At 38.6% G+C, this 21,939-nt stretch overlaps 1 protein-coding gene across 1 annotated transcript in view; it reads right to left on the bottom strand.

Moving 5' to 3' along the window:
- Positions 1–3,297: 3,297 nt before the first annotated feature.
- A2ML1 (alpha-2-macroglobulin like 1) overlaps positions 3,298–21,939 on the bottom strand; it is a 31,791-nt gene continuing 13,149 nt past the window's right edge. The window contains exons 19-37 of the mRNA XM_039874320.1: positions 21,613–21,730; positions 20,776–21,004; positions 20,461–20,587; positions 19,300–19,421; positions 18,669–18,720; positions 18,234–18,317; positions 16,730–16,906; positions 16,485–16,566; positions 15,957–16,113; positions 13,915–13,989; positions 13,573–13,735; positions 12,068–12,282; positions 9,215–9,430; positions 8,918–9,045; positions 8,692–8,782; positions 8,311–8,379; positions 4,727–4,829; positions 4,247–4,288; positions 3,298–3,752 (exon numbers count right to left, since the gene is read on the bottom strand). Of these exons, the coding sequence (XP_039730254.1) occupies positions 4,248–4,288; positions 4,727–4,829; positions 8,311–8,379; positions 8,692–8,782; positions 8,918–9,045; positions 9,215–9,430; positions 12,068–12,282; positions 13,573–13,735; positions 13,915–13,989; positions 15,957–16,113; positions 16,485–16,566; positions 16,730–16,906; positions 18,234–18,317; positions 18,669–18,720; positions 19,300–19,421; positions 20,461–20,587; positions 20,776–21,004; positions 21,613–21,730 (2,249 nt within the window). The 3' untranslated portion in view covers positions 3,298–3,752; position 4,247. The remainder of the gene's footprint in view (positions 3,753–4,246; positions 4,289–4,726; positions 4,830–8,310; positions 8,380–8,691; positions 8,783–8,917; positions 9,046–9,214; positions 9,431–12,067; positions 12,283–13,572; positions 13,736–13,914; positions 13,990–15,956; positions 16,114–16,484; positions 16,567–16,729; positions 16,907–18,233; positions 18,318–18,668; positions 18,721–19,299; positions 19,422–20,460; positions 20,588–20,775; positions 21,005–21,612; positions 21,731–21,939) is intronic.

Raw genomic sequence — 21,939 nt, 5'->3', positions numbered from 1 at the left:
GGTACTGTTGTAAGGAGAGGCAAACTAAACAATGAAACAAAATAGAACCCAGAAATAAATTCTCACGTGTGTGGTTACCTCATTTATGATAAAAGCAACACACTGCAATGTACTAGGCAAAGGAGGGCTTTTCAATAGATGGTGCTGAGTCAACTGGATATCCACACAGAAAAACAATGTATTTTGATCCCCACCTCGCATTATATGCAAAAATTAATTCCAAATGGATTGTGTATCTAAATGTAAAAGTTAAAATTTAAAAAAAGCTTTTAAGTGAAAACATAAGGAAAACACTTTGTGACCCTGGAGTATACAAAGATTACTTAAATAGAACATAAAAAGCACTCACTTGAACTGTATTAAAATGAACAACTTTTGTTCCCCAAAAGACACTATTAAAAGAGTGAGAAGGCAACCCTCAGAAGGAAGTCATTTGCAATGCATATGTCTTATTTAGAAAATATAAAGAATTCCTAAAGACAATTCAATGGAAAATAAACAAAGGCTTTGAACAGACACTTTATAAAAGAAGATATCCTACTACAATGAAATACTACGTCACATCACTGAATGGCTAGAACCCAAAAGTCAGATAACAAGCATTGATGAGGATGTGGAGAAGTCAGAAACCTCATACACTGCTAGTGGGAACGTAAAATGGTACAGCTACTTTGGAAGACAGTCTAGTAATTCCTCAAATGATTGAACTTTCCTCATTGCCTGTCCAATACGTCCAAGGGGACTCAGTCAGTGACGTCATCAAGCACTCAGGCTCCATTGATCTCTCTGCTCTCTCATTTTCAGCATATGGTTTTTATCTGCATGGTTGCAAAATGGCTCCCCTTCCTCCAGGAATCTTATCCTTATTCCAGTCAGAAAGGTGAAGGAAGGATCAAAATCTTTCCCCATGTGAGGTTTTGTCATTTTATTCAGAAAGGAATTTATTTCCAGAGGCTTCCAGTAACTTTCTGTTGACTAGAATTCTGCCACATGTTCACCCTTCACTGCAAGCGATTCTGAGAAGTGAGTACTTTTGCTGGGCATGTTGTTGTTCCAAATAAAATAGTGGTTTTTGTTAGTGAGGAAGAAGAGAATGGATAATGGGGAAAGATTAGAAGTATATCGCACAGGGTACAAGTACTCGAGGACCTGACGTCCTGGTGGGAGAAGTGGACAGGTTAACAGAAAACATGACCCCAGTTTGGTGAGTCTTCACAGAGAAGCACAAAGAGCTGGAGGAGCATAGAGGAGTTCTTGGGGGAAGACGTATTTACAAGAGTAGAAAACACACCTCGAAGGTCATACCTTACAGGACTAGTGGAAGTCTTCCAGGCAGAAGAGATGAAAAGGCTTTCCAAGTAGCATGATAAAAAACATATATCAAAATTATCAGAGAGCACAGTAGAAATAGATACCTAATTGTAGTTTGATATTCCTGGAGATGTAAGTGTGCGGCTGCAAGGCCAAAGATGGACCTAGAGGGACAGATGCAGGAAGAGCTCTCTGCCCTCCCCGCTCTTGCCTGAAAGCAGGGCACAAATTTCCCTTCGTGGTGTCTCCTCTCCCCTCCCCAATGCCAGGAGGAGAACAACCCTATCACAGGAGATAGAAAGTCAGGATTGACTTCTATCTGCATAAACAAACCTTACTAAGATAACCTTTATCTTTTATTCCTTTTCCCCATTTATTTACCTCTTCACAATTTACCACCCCTAGAAGCCCAAACGTCTTTTGCTTGGTCACTTCTCCATAACTTCTCATCCTCTGTTGGAAAAGTAATATACTCTCCAGGGCCTAACTGATTCTTGGAGTTTTCACCTTTTTCCTGCGAAGCCACCACATGCATGTGAAATAAACCCTTTCTCTTATAAATCTTTGTGTTTTGTTTTGTCGTTTTTTGTTGTTTTTTTGATTTTTTTTTTTTTGACAGTTAAATTCACAAGTGTCACCTGCTGAATATAAGAGTGTAGAGAAAAAGATTTTCCTTTCCTACACAATCCACAGTCTAGAATCCTGGCACTTTTCCCAGACTCCTGTCTTACATCCAGTTAGTCATTGACAATGGTGAGCTTTACCTGTGCCTTGTGCTCAACCTGAGGATGCTTTTCCTGACCACCCTTTCACCTCAGTCTGGGAAGGTACCTCTCTTATGTGCTCCCATAGCTTGTTGTGCTTTCTTTTACCATTATTTTTTGTCATGTTGTATTACAACTTGTTAATTTGCTTATTTTCTCTCATCACTACTCTGTGAGCTCCTTGAAGATACAAACTCCATTTTATTTATCTTTGCATTCCAAGGCCTGGTAAAGTGCCAGACATATAATAAATATATGTATTGAGTACTTACCATAAGGATTCTATAATACCAAATGTTACTTAATCCTTACAATCACCTTGCTTCTCAAGTAGGCACAAATGTTCAGTAAGTACAACAATGTAAATGTTCTCATTAACATCTTTCTATTCGGGGTAGTTGATAATTTAAGTCATAAGAATCTTTCTTTTTCCTTTCCCAAAAGATACAAGAACAATTTCTGTAATCATTTAAAATGTTCTCTACCCAGACATAACTTCTTAACTCTTGAGGATCACCACCTCCCTCCATTGCAAAAAGGGGGTCACTCGGGTAGGAGTTACAGAGCCAAATGGAGCAGAAGGTGGGGCTTTCAGTGAGTGTGAGCATTCAGGACTCTGCCCTCTTTTCTTTAGAGTTCTCTCTGTTCTCTTCCTGTGATACCTGAGGGGTAAGGCAGGCGTGGGGATGGCCTCCTTTGGGTATTCCCATCTTCTTTAACTTGGGGAACTTTTAAGAGGACCAGGGTCTAGGGTGTAGGAGACGGGGAATAAATCATTTATACAAGTATGGCCCTAGGCTCAAGGAAATATGTCTATGTTGTGGACTTAGTTTTCCCTGACTCTGTCTGTCATAATTTATGATCTAGAGGAGCAATATCAGAATGTGGACATTCAGAGTAAAGGGTGTAATCACCTAAAGAATCTTCTCTGTTTAAATATCACTCGTCTTTGCCCCCCACCCCTATGCCTCCAAACCTGTTTCTAAAGCAAAAAGATTGCTCCAAGGAAGATCTGACACGGTGATGTGGTATCCCATGTGGGAAAGAGCTTGGGAATCATGCAAGAAGAAAGCAGAGAGACAGAGGGAATCCCGGCCAGCCACTTTTCTTGTTATTGCTCAGTTTGCTCTGCAGTGACTGCTGGCTGAATGTGGTCCCTAAATTAGGATTGAAGCCAAAATGGGAGGGTTTTTTTTTTTTTAAATAGTGATCATCATCTTTAAACAGAACCTTTGGTATCCACAAAAATATGCACAGAACCAAGTACGTGGATTTCCTTTTCAAAGAAAAGAAAATTTATTTTTTTTAGTCTGTTTCCAAAGCCCTTAATTACACTCCCCTTGGATTTAACCTCTGGAAAGACCTCCATATCGTCCCTGGATCACCCTCCACCATCATCTCCTCTCTGGAGCGTCCCCTAAATGGCTAAATCACATCTTCTCCCTCAGTGATCTTTCCCATGTAATTCCTCCTTTTTGTGATTATTCCTAGCTCATCTCCCCCAATCCTTTATTCTGATACTTAAGCATCTGTGAAGTTGTCGAAAGTAGCTGAGGTTCAGGCCTGTTCATCTGTTACCCACTCTCTAGTCAGTCAGAGAAATCAAATTTAAGAGGCAGAAGAACGTTGTCCAGTAATGTCGTAGAGGAATAATTTAATCTCTTTTCAACTTCTATCCTGGAGTGGGAGGGAGGGGGACAAAGACAAAAACAGTGGAAGACATCATGACACTCAGAAACTCTTCATAATTATAGAGGAGCTTTTTCCTATCTAGAAAAAAATCTCACAAATGCATGATAAGATTATTAATAGTCTTATCTCAGGGGAGTAGAATCGGGTAATCTTCACTTTTGTCTTAGTATTTTTATATAACAAAGATATATAACATAAAAATAATTGGGGAAATTTATCAATTTCCAATCAGAAAAAAAAAAACTGTTTTTAAAAATCACATAGAACTCCTCATACAAATGCCACTGTTAATTTTTTTCTGATTTGACTGTGGAGATTATTATTCTCTCTTCAAGAGTTTAGGACAAAAAAGGAAAAGGCCACTTTCTATGAAAAATCAGCTTCCAAAAGACACTAACAGCAACTCAGAAGAAGGCCCCCTTAACTTCTGAATACTACTATCCTACCCAAAAGGCCACCCTTCTCTCTTCTGGGCTTACCTCATTCACAGGGATCAGAATACTGAATTGTTGCCTGTTCATCTATAAAATGAAATGATATATTTTATTATATTGCAAGCCTCACACATTCAGAGAGAAAATACTTCATAAAAGCTACTGCTTTAATCCTTTTCAGAGGATCCCTACAGGTTGTATTCAGAATTAAAGGAAGATTCCGATCAGTAATATTTGCGCACTTGTGATAAATTATTAATCGCAGCCAGAATATTAAGAATAGTTAGTCCTTAAAGAACAATGGTCTACATTGTTTCTTTGGTCTATAGACCACATCCTGTAAAATATCTCTAATGTAGGTGACTTTTCAAAATGTCATATAATTGATTTAAATTGTTTAAAGAGATCAGATAATGCAATTATGTGCTACTTGCCTTGAGAAGGAATGTTTGTAAAATTAAGGGAGATATCATAAGGAATGATGCAGAATTACGTTGGGGGATGCAGGCAAACCTCGGCGCTCACCTGGTAAGTAGTAGTCATAAACTTTGATGGTTGCTGGCTTCAGGTTGGTGACCAACACCTTCTGGCTGATGGTAAAGGTATAGGTTTGAGTTTTGTTACTGAGCTGTGGGGAAGACAGACACAACATCACATTAAAACTAAAGTAAAAATAATACTCTGTGTAATGTGGAGGTTAAAAAACTCCTGCTGTATTCATACAGAATTTCTGAAACCATCCCATCTGTCCTGTCTGCCCTATACCAGTCTTAAAGACATGGTTTCCTGCTGACTTCCCGGCTCCTTCTTTTCTTAGGATCTTAAAGTTTCTTGGCCCTTCTGTAAAATGGTTCCTTCCATTTTTGGTCTGCTCTAACCCATGGCTCCTCCATCAAATAACTGAAGTAATCAAAGAAACAGAGACATTTACTCCAATAGCTCTATGCTCCCTACTGGTTTTTTTCTATTAATTCAGTATCTGATTCAATGACATCTCAAAGAGGCCTTTCCTGACCACCTTATTTCAAAATAGTCACATCGTGTCTATTCCCACCATTACTCTTTAGCCCCTTATCCTTTGTAGCACTTATTACTACTGAAATTACTATTGAATATGTGTATGTATATGTGTATACAGTTATAAATGTACTTTTTAATTTGCATATTGTTTGTCTCTCCACTAGCACATAAACTCCACAAGGGCGGGAATTATGTCTATTATTTTTACTGCTGCATCTCCGTCACATCAGAGAGTATCTGGCATATGTTGATTGCTCAATAATTATTTGTTGAATAAGTAAATAAATGGATAACTTAAAACAATTGTATAAATGAATCTAATATAATAAGAAAATAAGATTCATATTATACATTTAGATATAGAATTATAAACGCCTAATAGGAAGAAATTTCTGAAAGGATTTCTTTAGTGACAGTGCCTCTCGAAGGGTAGTCCAGGAACTCTCCGGGATCCCTAAGACTATACCTGGGGGTTTATGAGACCAGAATTATTTTTGGAATAATACTAAAACGTTATTTGTTTCTTTCATTCTCATTCTCTTTTACGTACAAGTGTGTAGGGGCTACTTGATGTATGATATTGCAACAGACTGACCAGAAGCAAAATGGAGAATTTCATTCTTTTCAATTAAGCCAGATATTAAAGTAAAAATGTAAAACAATCTGATAGTCTCACATTTTTGTTTTGAGAAATATAGTTATTTTTCATTAAAATGTTATATTAAAATATAGTAAATTTATTATTTTTAATGAATAAATATTTTGAGATTTTTCTCAGTTTTAGTTTATAATCAGATGTCAATAGCTGTAACCCACAACATCACAAGCTCTTTGAGGCCCTCAGTAATTTAAGAGTGTAGAGGAGTCCTTGAAACCAAAACTTTTTGGCACCACTGTTCTTGTCCATCATTTAGTTACCATAAAGGTTTAAAGTAAATGACTAATATAAACCAAAAGAGAGTTGAGATAGCAGTCTTAATACATGACCAAATAGAATCTAAGACAAAAAAAAATTAGTGTGTGTCTGTGCAAATCTAAGGCAAGATACACACACATGCACACACATATATATAATTAGGGTAAAACAAGGACAGTATATATTAATATAAGGAGAACTGAATAAGAAGATATGTTCATAAAAATATACACACCTTAATTATGTAGTTGCAAAATATATCAAGAAACAACTGACAGAATTGCACAGTAAATGAATAAACCAACAATTGTAATTAGAAATTTTAACATATTATTTTCAGAAACTGTTAGTTCAAGCAGAAAAATAAGCAGATATATTGAAGACCTGAACAATAGAAATAATGATCTTGGATTTTTTAAGATCTAGATCGAATCCATACCCAAGAAAAATGGAATAGACATTCTTTTGGAGCACATGCTGAAGTTTCCCAAAAGAAACCATATATTAGGTCATAAAGTTTCTTTTATTCCAGAAGATCACTACCATGAAGACTATATTCTCAGACCATAATGCAATAAAATTAGAAATTAATAACAAAAGGATGTCTTTGAAAATTTTATGCATTTTCAAAAAAATTATAGACCTAAATGGAAATTAAAACAATGGTTGTCAAAAATTGTGGGACGGAGGTAGAATGTACTTAGAGGGAAATTTATAGTTTGAATTCATTAGAAAATAAGGAAAACTAAAAATAAACTCAGAGTTCAACTTAAGAAGTTGGAGAAAAGTAACAGAAAATATCCTCCCCCTTCAGTCCAAAATAAAGAAGAAATGAAATAATAAAGAAAGAAATTAATGAAGCACAATACCAAAACCAACCAAACGAATAACAAAAAATAACAGGTAAGAGGCATAAAACCAAAAACTATTTATGCTAAATGTGAATAAGACTGTATTCTGGTAAAGTTGATCAAGAGAAAAGGAGAGGAAATACACACAAAAAAGGGGGGAATAAACCACATGTATAATCATGGGCTTTTAGATCATCAGACTTGATGTCTCAAATCAGAAACTGACTGATAAATTTGGCTGAATACACTGATGGTCATTACAGTCTCAGGATGCAAAAATTTTAAACAATATTATGATTTCAGGGTTGTTCCTGACAGACTAAACAAAGTTGTCTCAAAAGAAACTATATGGCACTCACTCAAAATAGCAAACCCCTGGTCTCTGGGAAAGTAACAAAAATGTCGTTTGATAAATGAATTAGTGTGGGGGCAGGAGGCTGGAAACAAATGTTAATAACATTGGTAAATTTTACTTGAAGATACTCTTATCTGTCAGTTATACAATAAAGTTTTCTTTGTCCTTGTGTTGAATAGAATATGATGAAATAACAACTTTTAGAACATTACTCATCCTTGAGAACTTCCTGTTTCGTTGATATGAATATTAACATTACATTAACATAATATCAATAGTAATGTTTTTTGAGGGGCTTACTCTATACCAGGCACACTCTAAATATCTTTTACATACTTTAAATTTAATTCTTTCAATAGCTCTATGAGATAGATAACTATTTTTACCACCGCCCAGCTGAGGTAACAGATATTCAACAATTTTCGGCTACAATGTTATACGTGGTTACTGAGCACTTGAAGTGTGGCCAGTCAGAAATGAGTCGTGCTTTAAGTGTAAAATGCATACTGGATTTCAAAGATGTAGTAAGGAAAAAAATGTAAATACCTCATTAATACCTTTATGTATTAATTATCTGGCGAAATGAAAATATTTGGGGTATATAAGGTTGAATAAAATATATTTGTATTGAAATTAATTTTATCTGTTTCTCTTTACTTTTTAAAATGCGGCCACTAGAAATTTTGAAATGACTTAGATGGCTCACATTTTGTATCTGTTGGACAGCGCACCCTAGAGGTACAGGAGGCTATTTCATGGTTTATCAGCATGGAGGCAGAATTCATTTCATGGTGTGGACAATAAAGTTACCTTTGTCCTTGTGTTGAATAGAATGTGATGAAATAACAACTTTTAGAACATTCTCTCAGGTCCCACATCACTAATATACTAGTATACACAGATTAGAAGAGAAGTCACAAAGATATATAAATAATCAAGCTCTTGGGTTCAGTTCTTGAATACCTACCTCATCCAAGTAAAAGTGAAGTGTGTCAGTTTCAGACTCAACCTTCTTCACCAGTGGTTGCTGGAGAAGCTAAATAAAAAAGGAGAAGAAAAAGAAACTAAGAGCTAGAACCTTCTCTGTCCCATAGGGGAATCTTCCAGAGCTCTCTCATGATCAAGGCAACAATATATATGGTGGAAAATATAAGAAAAAGGAATAAAGACTATTACAAGTTCCATTTCATATATCCGATGCACTTCTGCAGCCCATTTAGATAATATAATCGTGAGGGGTGTGTGTGTGTGTGTGTGTGTGTTTACCATGATGCCTCTTTCACCAGCTTTTTAATAATAACGTTAGGTCCTTGGCAGCTAGTTAAAGAAGAAAACAGAAGTGACTTACTAATTGATTGGTGCCATCCATGGGACTGAAGCCAGAAAGCATCTTCACTTCCACAATGGCCATATTGGAAGAGCTGCGACTCCCCACGTAACTGAGGGCAGAAAGAAGCCTGTGTGAGCCCAGGATTTTCCCTCTCAGCACACACAAACACACACACACACACACACACACGCCAACCCAGCTTCCACAGTCCAGGTGCCCCCACCACCACCTCAGGTTTCCTCACTTGGTATAGATGGTGAGAGTCAAGGATCGAGGTGAAGTCGGCTGCTCACATCTAGTTTTTCCTATTTCCACGCTGAGATTAAAGGTCTCCACATTTTTAGGAGGGAGAATATTGTATCTCAGCACCGTCTAGTAGGAAGAAATAGATAACCAAATCAGAGTTGGGAAAAACTTTAGAGATCGTATAGTTCAAACTACTTTCCTTACAAATAAGCTAGATAGAAGGTTCTACTGAAGGTGAAGATGCCCTCGAACTCTCCTTCCCAACACACACTCATTCTCATGGATCTCTGCTTACCTGCACATAGACACAGCCCTGGCCTGTGGCCTCCAAGGTATACACCCCAGGGACACTGGGCAGAGTCTCCTGCTGAAATACCAACCGGTTGGCAGACTGAACATTGAAAGTGCACTGGAAATTCTCAGTGGATTTAACAGCCAGGGTAACTTCCTCAGATGGCACATAGGCAGTTATGGCATATTTAGCAAGAGCTTGGAGAGCAACTACAGTATCCTGAGGAAAACAATCAAGCATATGCTTACCATTTTGTGAGCCACTGGAATTAACCTCAACCTTATAACCTACCCATCTGGTGGTGGTTCACTAGCTTGGATGATACCTCTTCTAAGTGTCTAAGAACCACATTCACCAACACTGGGGAAGCTGACATAGAAATCACAATATCTTGCCTGTGTAGAAAATTGCCATCAAGTTATTATTGAACATCTGTAGGTCACTAGGCTAATCTCATTTATTCATATTCAGTGACCAAACCTAACTTCGGAATGGCTATTGTTAGAAGCAAGTGGGTTACTATTCAGCATATATTTTGCGGTTTCCTTATTTGAAGAGGAAACAGCAGTAACTTGATAGCCTAGAAATTGCACATTCTTCAGAGTTATTTAACTGCGTAATGATCCCCTATGTCAGTGGTCCCCAACCTTTGTGGCACCAGGAACCAATGCTCCTATGAGAATCTAATGCTTGATGATCTGAGGTGGAGCTGAGGTGGTGATGCTAACGCTGGGGAGCGGCTGCAAATACAGATGAGGCTTTGCTTGCCTCTCCTGCTGTTCGGCCCAGTTCCTAACAGGCCATGAACTGGCACCGGTCCGTGGCCCAGGGGTTGGGGACCCCTGCTCTATGGCATAGCTGGAGAAGGTATTAGGAAAACCTTGAAAAATCCCTCCTTGCGAGTCAAGGCTTCTTAGCCATTATACTGTGTGACAATCATTTCTTCATCTGTGAATAAGATACCTAAACTGTCACTAAGAGAGTGTGGCATCATGTAGGTTGAATCTTTCCATTCTGAAAACATTTTATCTTTATTTAGGTAAATTACAACTAGGGGAAAGAAAAAAGAATGAGGTGTTTAGCAAATTTTTCATATCGCATTCTGTTATGAGAATTTTTACATGCTTGATAGAATCAGAGAATCCCACTTCCTCCCATCCCAAATAAAAAAGAACAGTTGTATTTAGACATTACACGGTCATATAAAAATAGGAAGACAGGTCACCACCCTGGGGGAAGCTGTGAACAAGTTCTGCCTGTGCAGCTTGACAATCTACAAACAATTTTTTGTCTACCCTCTGTGAACTGGAGCCAAGAAAGTCTTCATTGCTTGGACGTATGGAAGCAATGCAAGGAATGGGACCTCATCATTAGCTGAGAAACCGACATAGGTGATACATGACTTCTTGTAATAGCCCAGGATTTTATTGAAAAACAATTCTGATATATACTTATTACTGAGAGTTCTAAACATTTCATCCACTACTTTCTAAAATTGTATATTATAATTATTTAGGACTCATCAAGAAGAAGGAAGTCTTTCCTGATCATTGGCCAAGAATTTCCTTGAAATAAGGAAATATAGTACCATAAAAATTTCTCTAATTCCAATTAAGTCATTACTATACTCAAGCTCAGGGCTCTTAACATCTTTACCAGACAATTCATCTATTAAAATCTGTTCATTCTTCCAGGCCTAATTTATATGTTATATCCTCAGTGAAACTGGCCCTAATTTCAAACTGGCCCCAATAGAGAATAGAATCTCTATTAGGACAAGAATGTTTTCCTATTTACTTCTGTATCTTCAGTGACTTGGACATGGTAGGTATTTAATATTTGCAGAACAAATGAATTAATGACTATTCTCTTTGTGATCATCAAATCATCTTCATGACATTTTAAAAATTTATCGTACCCTTTTCCCTACTGTTACTCCACTAATTCAATTTCTCCTTACCCCTAATCTAAATAAATGAAATAATGTCTTGATCTCTTCAAATCTAGTGTCTCCATCCTGTAAATTGTCTCATATACCAAGTGACAGATTAATCTTTCAGAAACAAAGTTGAAAAAAATTAATAGCTCTAGGCACAAACTTTAGTCTGATATGCATAGCCCTTCCTGATGTGAACTTACCCTACCTTTCCAACTTAAGTCCCATTACACTTCCGCTAAACCAGTTTTCCAACAGCCATTTCAAACTTTTGCAAATGGTGTCTTTATTCACACCATTCTCTCTTACTTTCAATAGCTGCCTACCAAAATTTTACATATTCTTTTAGATCTACCTCAAATGCCATTCCCCTGTGAAGATTTTCTTATCCCTCAAGCTGATATACGTTCTCTCTCCCTTTTGAAATTCAATATTTTGTACCTTTTGTATCTTATGGTTTTTTATATATATATCAGATCCTGATTTGTAATATATAGAACTTTTCTTCACTTTCTTTCTAGACTGCAAACTTTTTAGAGACTATGTCCTACTAGCTTTCTAATACCTGAAATAGAAGGACGTATGTTCATAATATCTTGATTTTATGCTTATAGACCCCATAAGTGGCTAATTTATTAATATATAAATTTAGCCATAATTAGATGTCCTCTTTACATATAAAATATGAATCTCATGATGTTTCATACACTACAAAGAAAGAGTATTAAATGCATATTGTACTACATATATATGACCCAATTTTATGCATCCTTCTATATGTTTTGCACATGCTTTTTCTTCCCTCTCTATAGAATTATAAGTCCCTAGACCTACAGGGCAAGGGCAGTAGTTTTTCCTCCATCTCCACACAGGATTCTAATCCTACTTGATAAGTGGCAGTAGGAGAGCAGGCTATTTACCTGAGTGGAAGAGAAGCCCCCATATGCATTGCGTTGCTTGGTCAACCAAGCCACTATGCCAGTGGCCTTGGCTATCTCCTTTTGAGTCAGACTGGCTTTAGTAAGCCAGGCCAACAATACATATGCTGTAAGTTCCACATCTACAGCCTCAGGCTGAGACCAAGGGCTGGCATCCAATGACCGAGTAGGTTTCTGGCTCCAGTGAATGGAGTCTCCTATGGAGAAAGAAGCATAATTTGAAAGGCCTTGGAAGGAAATGACTTGACCATGTTCACTTTACAAATGCTATACCTTAAAGCAGAGAACGTAACAACCAAAAATTAATCATGAGTTAGAAAAATATATATAATATATGCAGGTGTGTGTGTGTGTGTGTGTGTGTGTGTGTGTGTGTGTGTTTACACCCACACATAATTCCCCAAGGAAGCATCAATAAATGCTTCCAGCAATTATATGAAAACCACCCTTGTTACTTTATAAATTTTAATGCTAACAGAAATAGGTAAGTAGAAACTACTTATAAGCATTTTATCTGAGGCTTTTTTTTTTTTTGGCTTACAGAATTTTATTAGTTTTCAGGACTTGTGTTACTTAATAAAAGATTTAACATTTTAAGAAGAAAAAAATGGCAGAATATGCATAAGAACTCTGAGAAACCATAGAAGAAATGCTAATGAGGGTGAGCAAATAGAATGTGAGACCAAGACAAAACTGTGACAGCCAAGGGGAGAGAAGACAGAAAAGAACAAATAGGAATGAGAAGAATAGAAGCTAGAAGTCTAATTAAATATAACTTTAGAGATAATAAATAAGTAAACCACAAGAGGCAATCAGAAAACATGTAAGCCTGCAATGCAAGGTAGTGGAGAAGAGATCATCACATTAAGTCAGCTTACAATACAGCAGGTACCACTGTCTGAGACACCCATTCCATGATTAGAGTTGCCTATACACAAGCCAAAAAACTACCCAGAACCCATATGAGAGGGCAGCTTGGCAATCACATTTATATAAATGAAAGCTGAAATTAAACTTTTGCCTGGAAGTATAATTTTACATACAAGTCTAGATAAATAAAATGCATTAATATTTTATTTATAAGATCTGTTATGATGTCAAATATTATTCTAAACATATCCACAGTTTTAAAGGGACCTTGAAAAAGAATCTCTAAGTGTAAGTCTTACCCTTCGACCTCTTACACCAAAGAATGATCTTGCACCAAAGAGTCACTAAATACCTGCAAAAGGGTGATTTTACAATGCCAGTAAGTTTTCTGACTAGCTTCTACCACCTGTTTTCTTTTCATGTTAAAAGTATAACAATGCCTTTGAACTTATGTGGGCTTTCCCACAAAAATCTCAACAATGATTTTATGACACTAACTTTTACTAAAATGAATCCTAGGATTGAACAGATATGGAACTATGGAGAGTAGGGGAAATTATAGATAACGCACAGCATATTTTCCCAATTTCAAAAAACTCTTAATATGGCCAACATACCTGAGATGATAGCCTGCTGATCTATCTGCTCCAGAAGAATGTTTCTGATGTCCATCTCTCCAGCCAGAGAGAAAGTATAAGCTAGCAAGGCCTGCGTGTAGAGGTTGGTGGTAGAGGTAACGGAATTCTTGAGACACTGCAGACCCTGACTCACCATTGGGTCCTAAAAAGTGAAGGTGAAGAACTGAATTTATAAGGCATTTTTTGTAAAACAGGAAATGATAAGGAAATCTTCATATCCTCTTTGAGTTTAGAAGGCTGAATAGGGACAAAAATAGGTGAATTTCTTTAGAAATAGGCATGATAAGAAGGGTATAAAGAAGAGGAGCCAGAGAAACTCACGTCTATGGTTTTTCTCATCTCCAGCAATGCAGCTGTGATGTATGATGTCAAAGAGATCTCATCATCAACACCACCCTAGAGGGAAACAGGGAGATGGTAAGTCAAGGCAGCAGCCAGCACATGCGAAAATTATGTGCAAATTACAAAACGGTGTTCCCCTCCCTGAATAGATGAATTATTAAAAAAAGAAAAAGAAAAAGAAAAAAAGAAAGAAAGAAAAGAAAAAGAAAAAAGCACTCCTGGGAGCTGACCACAGCTCCAGAAGAACTGGCTGGACTTCAATAACTGCAGAGCCTTAAACAGTAGCCTGCAAGAAGTAATACCAGCTCTTCAGCTTTGAGTGGGTATTTAGGAAACCCAAGAGAAGGGATTAGAAAGAATGAGATTTTTGTTTTGTTTTGTTTTTTAGGTTTTTTTTTTTTTAAGGGGGGTAAGAATAAGAAAAGAATCTCTTATTCTCAGATTCTTGCTGAATCTGAGCCTCCTCTAATGGACGTTCCGTCAAATAGCACAAAGCCCGACCTCTTCTCCAGAGGAAGTCAGGTGACACCTTCTCAGTTTAACATCTTTCACAGAAAGATTTAGCAAGTTTTTGAAAATATTTAATCTAAATTGTTATCCTCATTCTATAGACAAAAGAATAATGCTTTAAAAGATTAAATAGCATGTTCAAGATTACACAGCTAATAAGCAGGACTGGGGCTTGAACCGAGGGTGTTTAAACCTGGAGTTTCAGTACCAAACCAATAAGCTTGACTAGTGATGAGTTTTTTAAGACTGGCCAGCTGAAAGGAGGAGGAAGACCTCTGGGATCTTTTCTACTCAAGTCCCAGCTTGTACTACTCCCAGGTATATTTCACACAGTTTATAAAACAAGAGAGAGACTTGAGGGGGCACTGCCAAGATCCTATGTAAGAAATATCAATGAATCTTATACAGAGATTATTTTTTCAATGCTCAAGATTTTTATTCCAGGTCCTAGAATAGCACTGTAAAATTTCTCTAAGTTCGTACAAATCTTTCTTTCACTGGTATGTTCTGAATTGAACAGGTTATCCTGCAGTATCAACGCCTCCCCCTGTGTTTGAGAGGAGACAGGAGATGTAGTAAATGGGTGAGTGTAGTGCTTCTGGAGTCCAACTGCTGTGGTTTAAATCAGTCCTACCACGCATGAGCATTCACCTGAGCAAGTTACTTAATCTCTGCACCTTAGTTTCTTCACCTGTAAAATGTGAGTAATAGTGGTATATCGGTACCTAGCTCATCGATTTGTTGTAAACATTAAATAATATCAAATAAACAAAGTACTTAGAATAGTGCCTGGCAGAGTATAAACCCTTTACAAAAGACACTGGGCCAGCTATTAGTCCTCACCAGAGCAAATGGCTTTGCTTCAGATGTAAAGAGATAGTAAAAGGCTCAGAGTCTAGTGGTTCTCAAACTTTAGCAAGTATCAAAATAGTCATGAGGATATAAAGTACAGTATAGAGAATATAGTCAATAATATTGTAGTAGCTATGTTGGTATCAGATGGGTGCAAGACTTATTGGGGGGACAACTTTCTAAGTTATATAAATGTCTAACCATTATGCTGTATACCTGAAACTAATATAATATTGAATGTCAACTGCAATTAAAAATAAAAAATAAAAATAATTAAAATAAAAATAATCAAACCTGAAAAAAAAAATCTTTAGCAAGTATCAGAAGCACCCAGAGGGCTTGTTAAAACACAAATTGCTGGCCCACACTGCCAGAGTTTCTCAGTGTGGGTCTGGGGTTGGGCTGGGATTTGCATTTCAAACAAGCTCTCAGGTGATGCAGATGCTTTTGGTTGGGGCCACACTTTGAGAACCACGTTCTAGCACATATTCTCATTTTACAGACATGGAAGCTGAGGCTCAGACTGGTTAAGTACATTGACCAAGTCACCCAGAGTCAGGGCTGAGACCTGAGTAACGCCACTCCCAGGCCAGTGCTCTTTTGCTTCTGCTCAGTCTGAGCTACAAGCTCCTCCCGACACAGTGGTGAGAGAGCCTCACCTTCATAGTGGTGTGAATGAGCTTTCCCACATTGGCATAGCAGCCGCTAGGGAGCTGGTTTCCCACCATCCACTTGAGAGCATCCTGGAGGTTCTTATCATCAATGAAGATGAATTCCTGAGCTTGACTAAAGCATTTGGTGACAAAGGCTGTCAGCCTATACGAATAAAGAAGGAAATATGTCATGAAGGGGGATTTCCAGGTGAGAGTGAGATAGTTCTATCATTTATTCTGGTGTGTGATTCCAGAAGGGGAATTGAGGAAACATAATATCTTAAGAGGCTTGGAAAATAGAGGCATTAATAGATACTAGTGGGGACAAGAACTGGGGAGGCACAGGGTCAGGAAGAAGGGTGAAGGGCCTGACCATACATGAAGCTAAAATAAATAGTATTAAAGAGGTAGAGGATAGAGATCAAGAAGGAATCGAGTTAAGGGGACAGATGGAGGAATTTTTCTTTTTTCACAGGGTTCAGGAATTATGCTCTGGGGTGCAGCATGCACTGGGAATCGGGCAATGCTACCTACCATGTGTTTCCATTTCCATCCTGTTCCCCAAACGCACTGTATGAGCCGTTGTTATGTTTATACATTAGCTCCTTCTGGTACCCTGGGAAGCCAGATATGGTTTTAGATCACAGTGACAACTTCCTAATATACCCCCATGGCTTTCAAAGATGTGGGACATTTTAGGGGGTCAACTTCCCTGTATCCCATCAACCTATCGTAAGCCCTAGAGAAGATATCCAAGAAGCAAGATTAAACCAACTCACCTAGCTCCAGGAAACCCACTGCCCGGGACCTGATTTCCTTGGTCAGCAGCCCTGACTTCTCCAGGTACTGTAAGACATAGATGATGGGGGCAAACAATACCATGTTCTGCTCCCCACAGCCACTTGGCATCTGCACCAGATTGTCTAGGTTCTGCAGGGCTGTGCCCATAATGTCTCCTGGGATACAGAAGAGAGAGAAGGAAGGTGGTGGTAGAAGAAGAAATCCCTTCAGAGTTGTTATTTATTTAACAAATATGTATTAGCTATCATTTAGTATCTGCTCTGTGGCCTGGGAGATAACAAACACAGTCTCTGCTTCAAAGAGCTCATAGTCAGACAGGCAAACAATTACAACACACTACAGTTCTAATGCTTTATAAACAATTATAACATACTACTATAGTATTGGGAAGGTACAAGGTGCTGGAGTACACAGATTGGTATATAGGTCACCTGAGGGCATTCAGGGCTTTTAAGAAAACATATTATTAAAGATGGTGAGTATCGTAACAAAACTGCAGTAATTAGACTTCGTATTTAAGTTCCTTCATTGCATAAAAGGGCATCGCCCTCCTGGAGCTAGTCCTTCCCAAACACACACAATCCTGACACCCATTTCCAAGTTATATCTACTGTCTCCTCCATATACTTAAGCTAAGAAGCCTGACATAAGTGATTCATGACTATCTGCATTGTCTTCAAGGAGCTCAAAATGCCCTATGGAAGGTAGACAGCAAGCTACAATACAATTATAGTAGAGTGAATGCTACACCAGAAGTATGACTCAAATACAGTCAAAACAGAGAAATTTTAACCTGGAAGGGATCTTGGTAGGAAGTAAGAGTAAAGAAAGAACCTAACATTTCTAGAGCTACTATGATCTAGATATTTCACTGGGAACTTTATATCATATTTAATCTTTACACGAATCCTGAGAGGTAAGTTATTATCACTGTTTTACAGAAAGGAAAAGAAGGATCAGAATTGTTCACTAACTTATTTGAGGTCATGAGGCTGTTAAATGGCATAACTGGGATCCTAACTCAGTTTTATATGATTTTCAAGCTCATGCTTTTCTACTCACTCCCTCTCCTTGCCTAGAGAAGTGAAGTGTCCTGCCTATGTAAATATGAGTGAATCTTCCCCAGACTATACTCAGATTAATTCTCATTTTTTAAACGGTTGCTGCAAACATATTGTCTCTCCTCTACCCAATTGCTAGACCACTTAAACCTAAATACATGTCAAGCTTCAGTGACCTTCAACTTCCTCCTGACCAGACTTCTTTCTGTTTTTAACGAGAGCATACCCATATGTCTGTCTAATCCCCCTGTACAGTTTCCTACAAACTGTATCAGCCCATTATGTAACATAAACCCTCTTCCTTTGTCACTTTTAATCCACCACAACTTCCTTTAGATAGGTTCATATGCCCCACCCCACCTGCCTTGGCAGCCTCTGACCTCATTTTTCCCTTTTTGAGCCTGGATCTCTAGCTACGTACCCAGAACAGTAACATAAGCCTTGGTTGAATCCGGAACAACATCCACAGGGAGGTCCAGGGATATGGATTCTGAAGCAGCTTTTCCTGTGAAAGGCAGAGAAAACAATAGAAGGTGAGAATAGCAAGGTTCTCAAGGCCAAACCATAGGAAAATAGTCCATAATCCAGGGCTTTCTGTACCCAGTGCTCTCTGTAGGATAGAGGCAGATTTTTTTAAACCTATTCATTGTGATCTTTGCTGAAAATACATTCCCAAGAGAGTCACGATTGTATATTTTCTCTTCTTCATCCTACCTCTCAGCTAATTGGCCCTTTTGGGGTGGTACCCCTAGATGCTCCTACATCTTCTTGTCCTATATATTCTTCTTTAAGACTAAATAAATCTTCAGTTGCCTAAAGAAATTCTCACCACGAACCCCTCTCTGAGTTCACCTACCTTTTGGGCACAGCAATGAACTGTGTGTCTTCTCCAGAAGGACTCCCTCAGGCTGACATAGAGACATGGATGGGTGAAGACAATGAAGATGAATGTCAAGGCAGGTGGCACTGAAGGAAGGGGGAGGGAAATGGGGAGAAAAGCCTCTCCCTATGTCCCCCATGCCTCACCATGCTTCCCTCAGAGATGAAGAGCACAGAGCTCTTCAGAAGGACTTCATTTTAAGCCAGGGATGAGCCTCTCAGTAAAATTATTTCTGGGCAAGGGCTAGAGCTAAGGACAAGTTTAGGAAACTTCCAAGAGGCAGTATTGCAATGGGGTTAGTGATGGACTTAAAAAAAAAAAAAAAAAGAAGAAGAAGCTAATGATGACTTTAGGGATTTTAAGAGAATCTAACATTCATTGAGTGTCTACAAAGTACCAGGCACTAATAAAGTGTATTAGGCACTTTCATACACCACTGGAATGGGTTAAGCAAATAGTTAAAGGCATAAAAGGGCCAGGGAAGGAGAAAGGTGAGCTACCTGATTGGAGCTGTGAGAGACTAACTGGTATGATTGGACACACAGCAAACATTCCCAGGTTGCTTGCCGTCTCTCTCCCTCTGAAGCTAGGCCTGCAGAAAACTCACCTTGACCAGAACAGGTTTGATGAGCGTGTCACTCCGGCCCTTTTCTGGAACAAATCCCTTCTGGCCTCCACAGAGTTCATTGCTGTCCAGAATCTTAGTACTAATAGTAAAATTTACATGACCTGAGAAGAAGAAAGGAAGGCATTAACCCTGTTGTAATGAAGTTTCTTCCTCTCTAGACCAGAGCTTCTTAAACTGAGTGGCATACAAATCACCTGGAGACTTTGTTATAATGCAAACTGCAGATCTGGGGTAGGGCCTCTATTCTCCATTTTTAACAAGCTTCCAGGTTATGTTAATGATGCTGGTCCAGTGTGGTAGGCAGCCTCTAAGGGCCCCCAGCAATCCCTGCATCCTGGCAGTTATAGTGTGTAATCCTCTCTCATTGATAAAGATTTAGTGATTCATTTCTTCTGAAGAGGATAGGGCAGAAGTAATGAGATGTCATTTCTGAGATTCAATTTTAAAAAAGACTGCAGCTTCTGTTTTGGGTGCACTCTTTCTCTTGCACCCCTCCCTCTGGAGAAAGCCAATTGTCCCTGTGAAAAACACAGGCTGTAGAATGAGGTTGAAAGAGGATCTTCTAATCAGATCTTCAGGTGAGAACATAGTCCCGGCTGAGAACTTGACTAGAACTTCATAAGACACCTTGAGCCAGGGGCACCCAATAAAGCTACACCCGGATTACCGACCCACAGAAACTGTGTGATAATCTTTGTTCTTTTAAGCCACTCAATTGTAGGGTACTTTGTTAAGCAGCAGTAGATAACTAATACATCTGAAAACCATACTTTGAGTTGCCAGGAATTATTCCATAAGCAAATGACATCTTCTAGAGTTAGTGTGATGATGAAATGAGTTAATCCATGTAGAGCAATTAGAATAGTGCTCGACCCATTGTAAGTGGTTGGTTGGTCCTGGCAGAAATATTAAAAGCTCCCTTTCACACTCAAAATAGTCCAATTTGGATAATTCTTTAGGTCATCTATCAAAGAGAATCTGCTTATTTATTCGTAACATGACTTAGGAAGGAGAAAAGTAGAAGCAAGTAAAAAGAAAAGGAAAGAAGAAACAAAGCAAATGCAGTAAAGGATGGAGATCTCAACCTCTGAGCTTTTGCTCTATGCTTTCCGTGCCCATCTAACCCCTTCCTTCTCTTACCCAGTCTGACAGCTGTGATATTCCAGTGATAAGTTTTTGCTTCATCAGCACAGAGACAGCTGGAGGCCTGAGAATCTTTCCATGATTCCACCTGGTACTCATCTGATTTAGCCAGGTTAGCCTGAACCTGAAAAGGATGTTTACAAATAAAAGATATGAGTAAAGAAAACAGCACACAGAGACTTCGGAAAATGTGGTGCTGAAACACTGGCATCACCACCTCTTCCCCAGGGAAAACCAGTGTACTTCTAAGTTAGGGATGAATTTATAGTGTAGGGTGTTGTTCTGGGGCTTGCATCTGCTCCCCATTCTTACCCTGATGCAATCTTTTAGGTAATTGAAGATGGTAGCAGCAAGACGAAAGGATTCCCCACGAACAACTGAATAAGGGAGTGTCAGATCAACAAAGAATGGCTTGAATGCAGTTAGTCCAACAGTGGGTGAAAGACCAAAACCACTGGACTGCGAGGTGCAAAAAGTCGCAGCCTGCCACTTGGTGATGGTATCAGGAACCGTGATGTGGACAGCCTCCTTCCCTGAGTTACTGTGAGAACACAAGAACCCAGGTGAGGCAGACAGCAGGAGAAAGAGAGCATTTGGAAATTAAGCTACGAACTCACCTGCAGAAGTGAATTTTTTTTCACGCATGAAAGGAAAAGCAAAGAGGCAACTGAACTGGAGAAACATGTGCATCTCAGAGTGTGAATCTTCAGGTGAGTGGGGATGTACAAATATGGGAAAAGGGGGATGCCTGAGTACGTTGGGGGTGGTATGTGTGGATGGGCATGTGTGTGCTAACATATCTGAAAGAGGCCAGTGCCTTCTGAATCTATGAAGATAAGTGTTCTTACGGCTTGTCAAAATGAGCAGGTATGCAGTGAGCAAGAACTAAACTAATGCCAATATGTCCCTTTAAGTTTGTGTGGACCCGAAGTGAGAATGCACTGTGTACATTGTATAAATGTAAAGACATGTGAATTTGTTTTGAGTGATTGTATATGATTGTATAAGAATTCCGGGAAGAAACATGTTCCCATATCCATATTAAACTTTCTTGGCTTGAGACTGAGATTCATTAGAAATTATTTGATTCTGAGTTTTCTGCTGACTCCACACTGTATTATCTTGCTGTACCATTGAGGTATCACTTACCCAATAGGAAACAGATCCCAGAGCCAAGTCTCTGGGAAGTACTGGCGGACCTGAGAATCCTCTGACCGAATTGATGAAGATGGTGACTCAAAAGCCACTGGAGGAACACGATTACTTTCTAAGGAGACCAAGAATAAGGGAATTTTAGAAAACAGAACACTTCTGTTATGAGATAAATTGAGTTGAAGAGACCATTCATCACAAGGCCAGTGACAGATAAAGAGATTTGGCCAAGAGATGAATAGGTAAGGCCTTCAGACTTCAAAAGTCCTCTCCAGGGTGAAGGAGAAGGCGAGGTGGGGAGGAAGGAGAGAGAGAGAGAGACAG

The sequence above is a fragment of the Pteropus medius genome, unplaced genomic scaffold, assembly GCF_902729225.1.
Source record: "Pteropus medius unplaced genomic scaffold, Ma_sr-lr_union100, whole genome shotgun sequence".
Taxonomy (NCBI): domain Eukaryota; kingdom Metazoa; phylum Chordata; class Mammalia; order Chiroptera; family Pteropodidae; genus Pteropus; species Pteropus medius.
The sequence above is the reverse complement of the archived record's forward strand: the minus strand, read 5'-3'. Positions and strand labels throughout refer to the sequence as shown.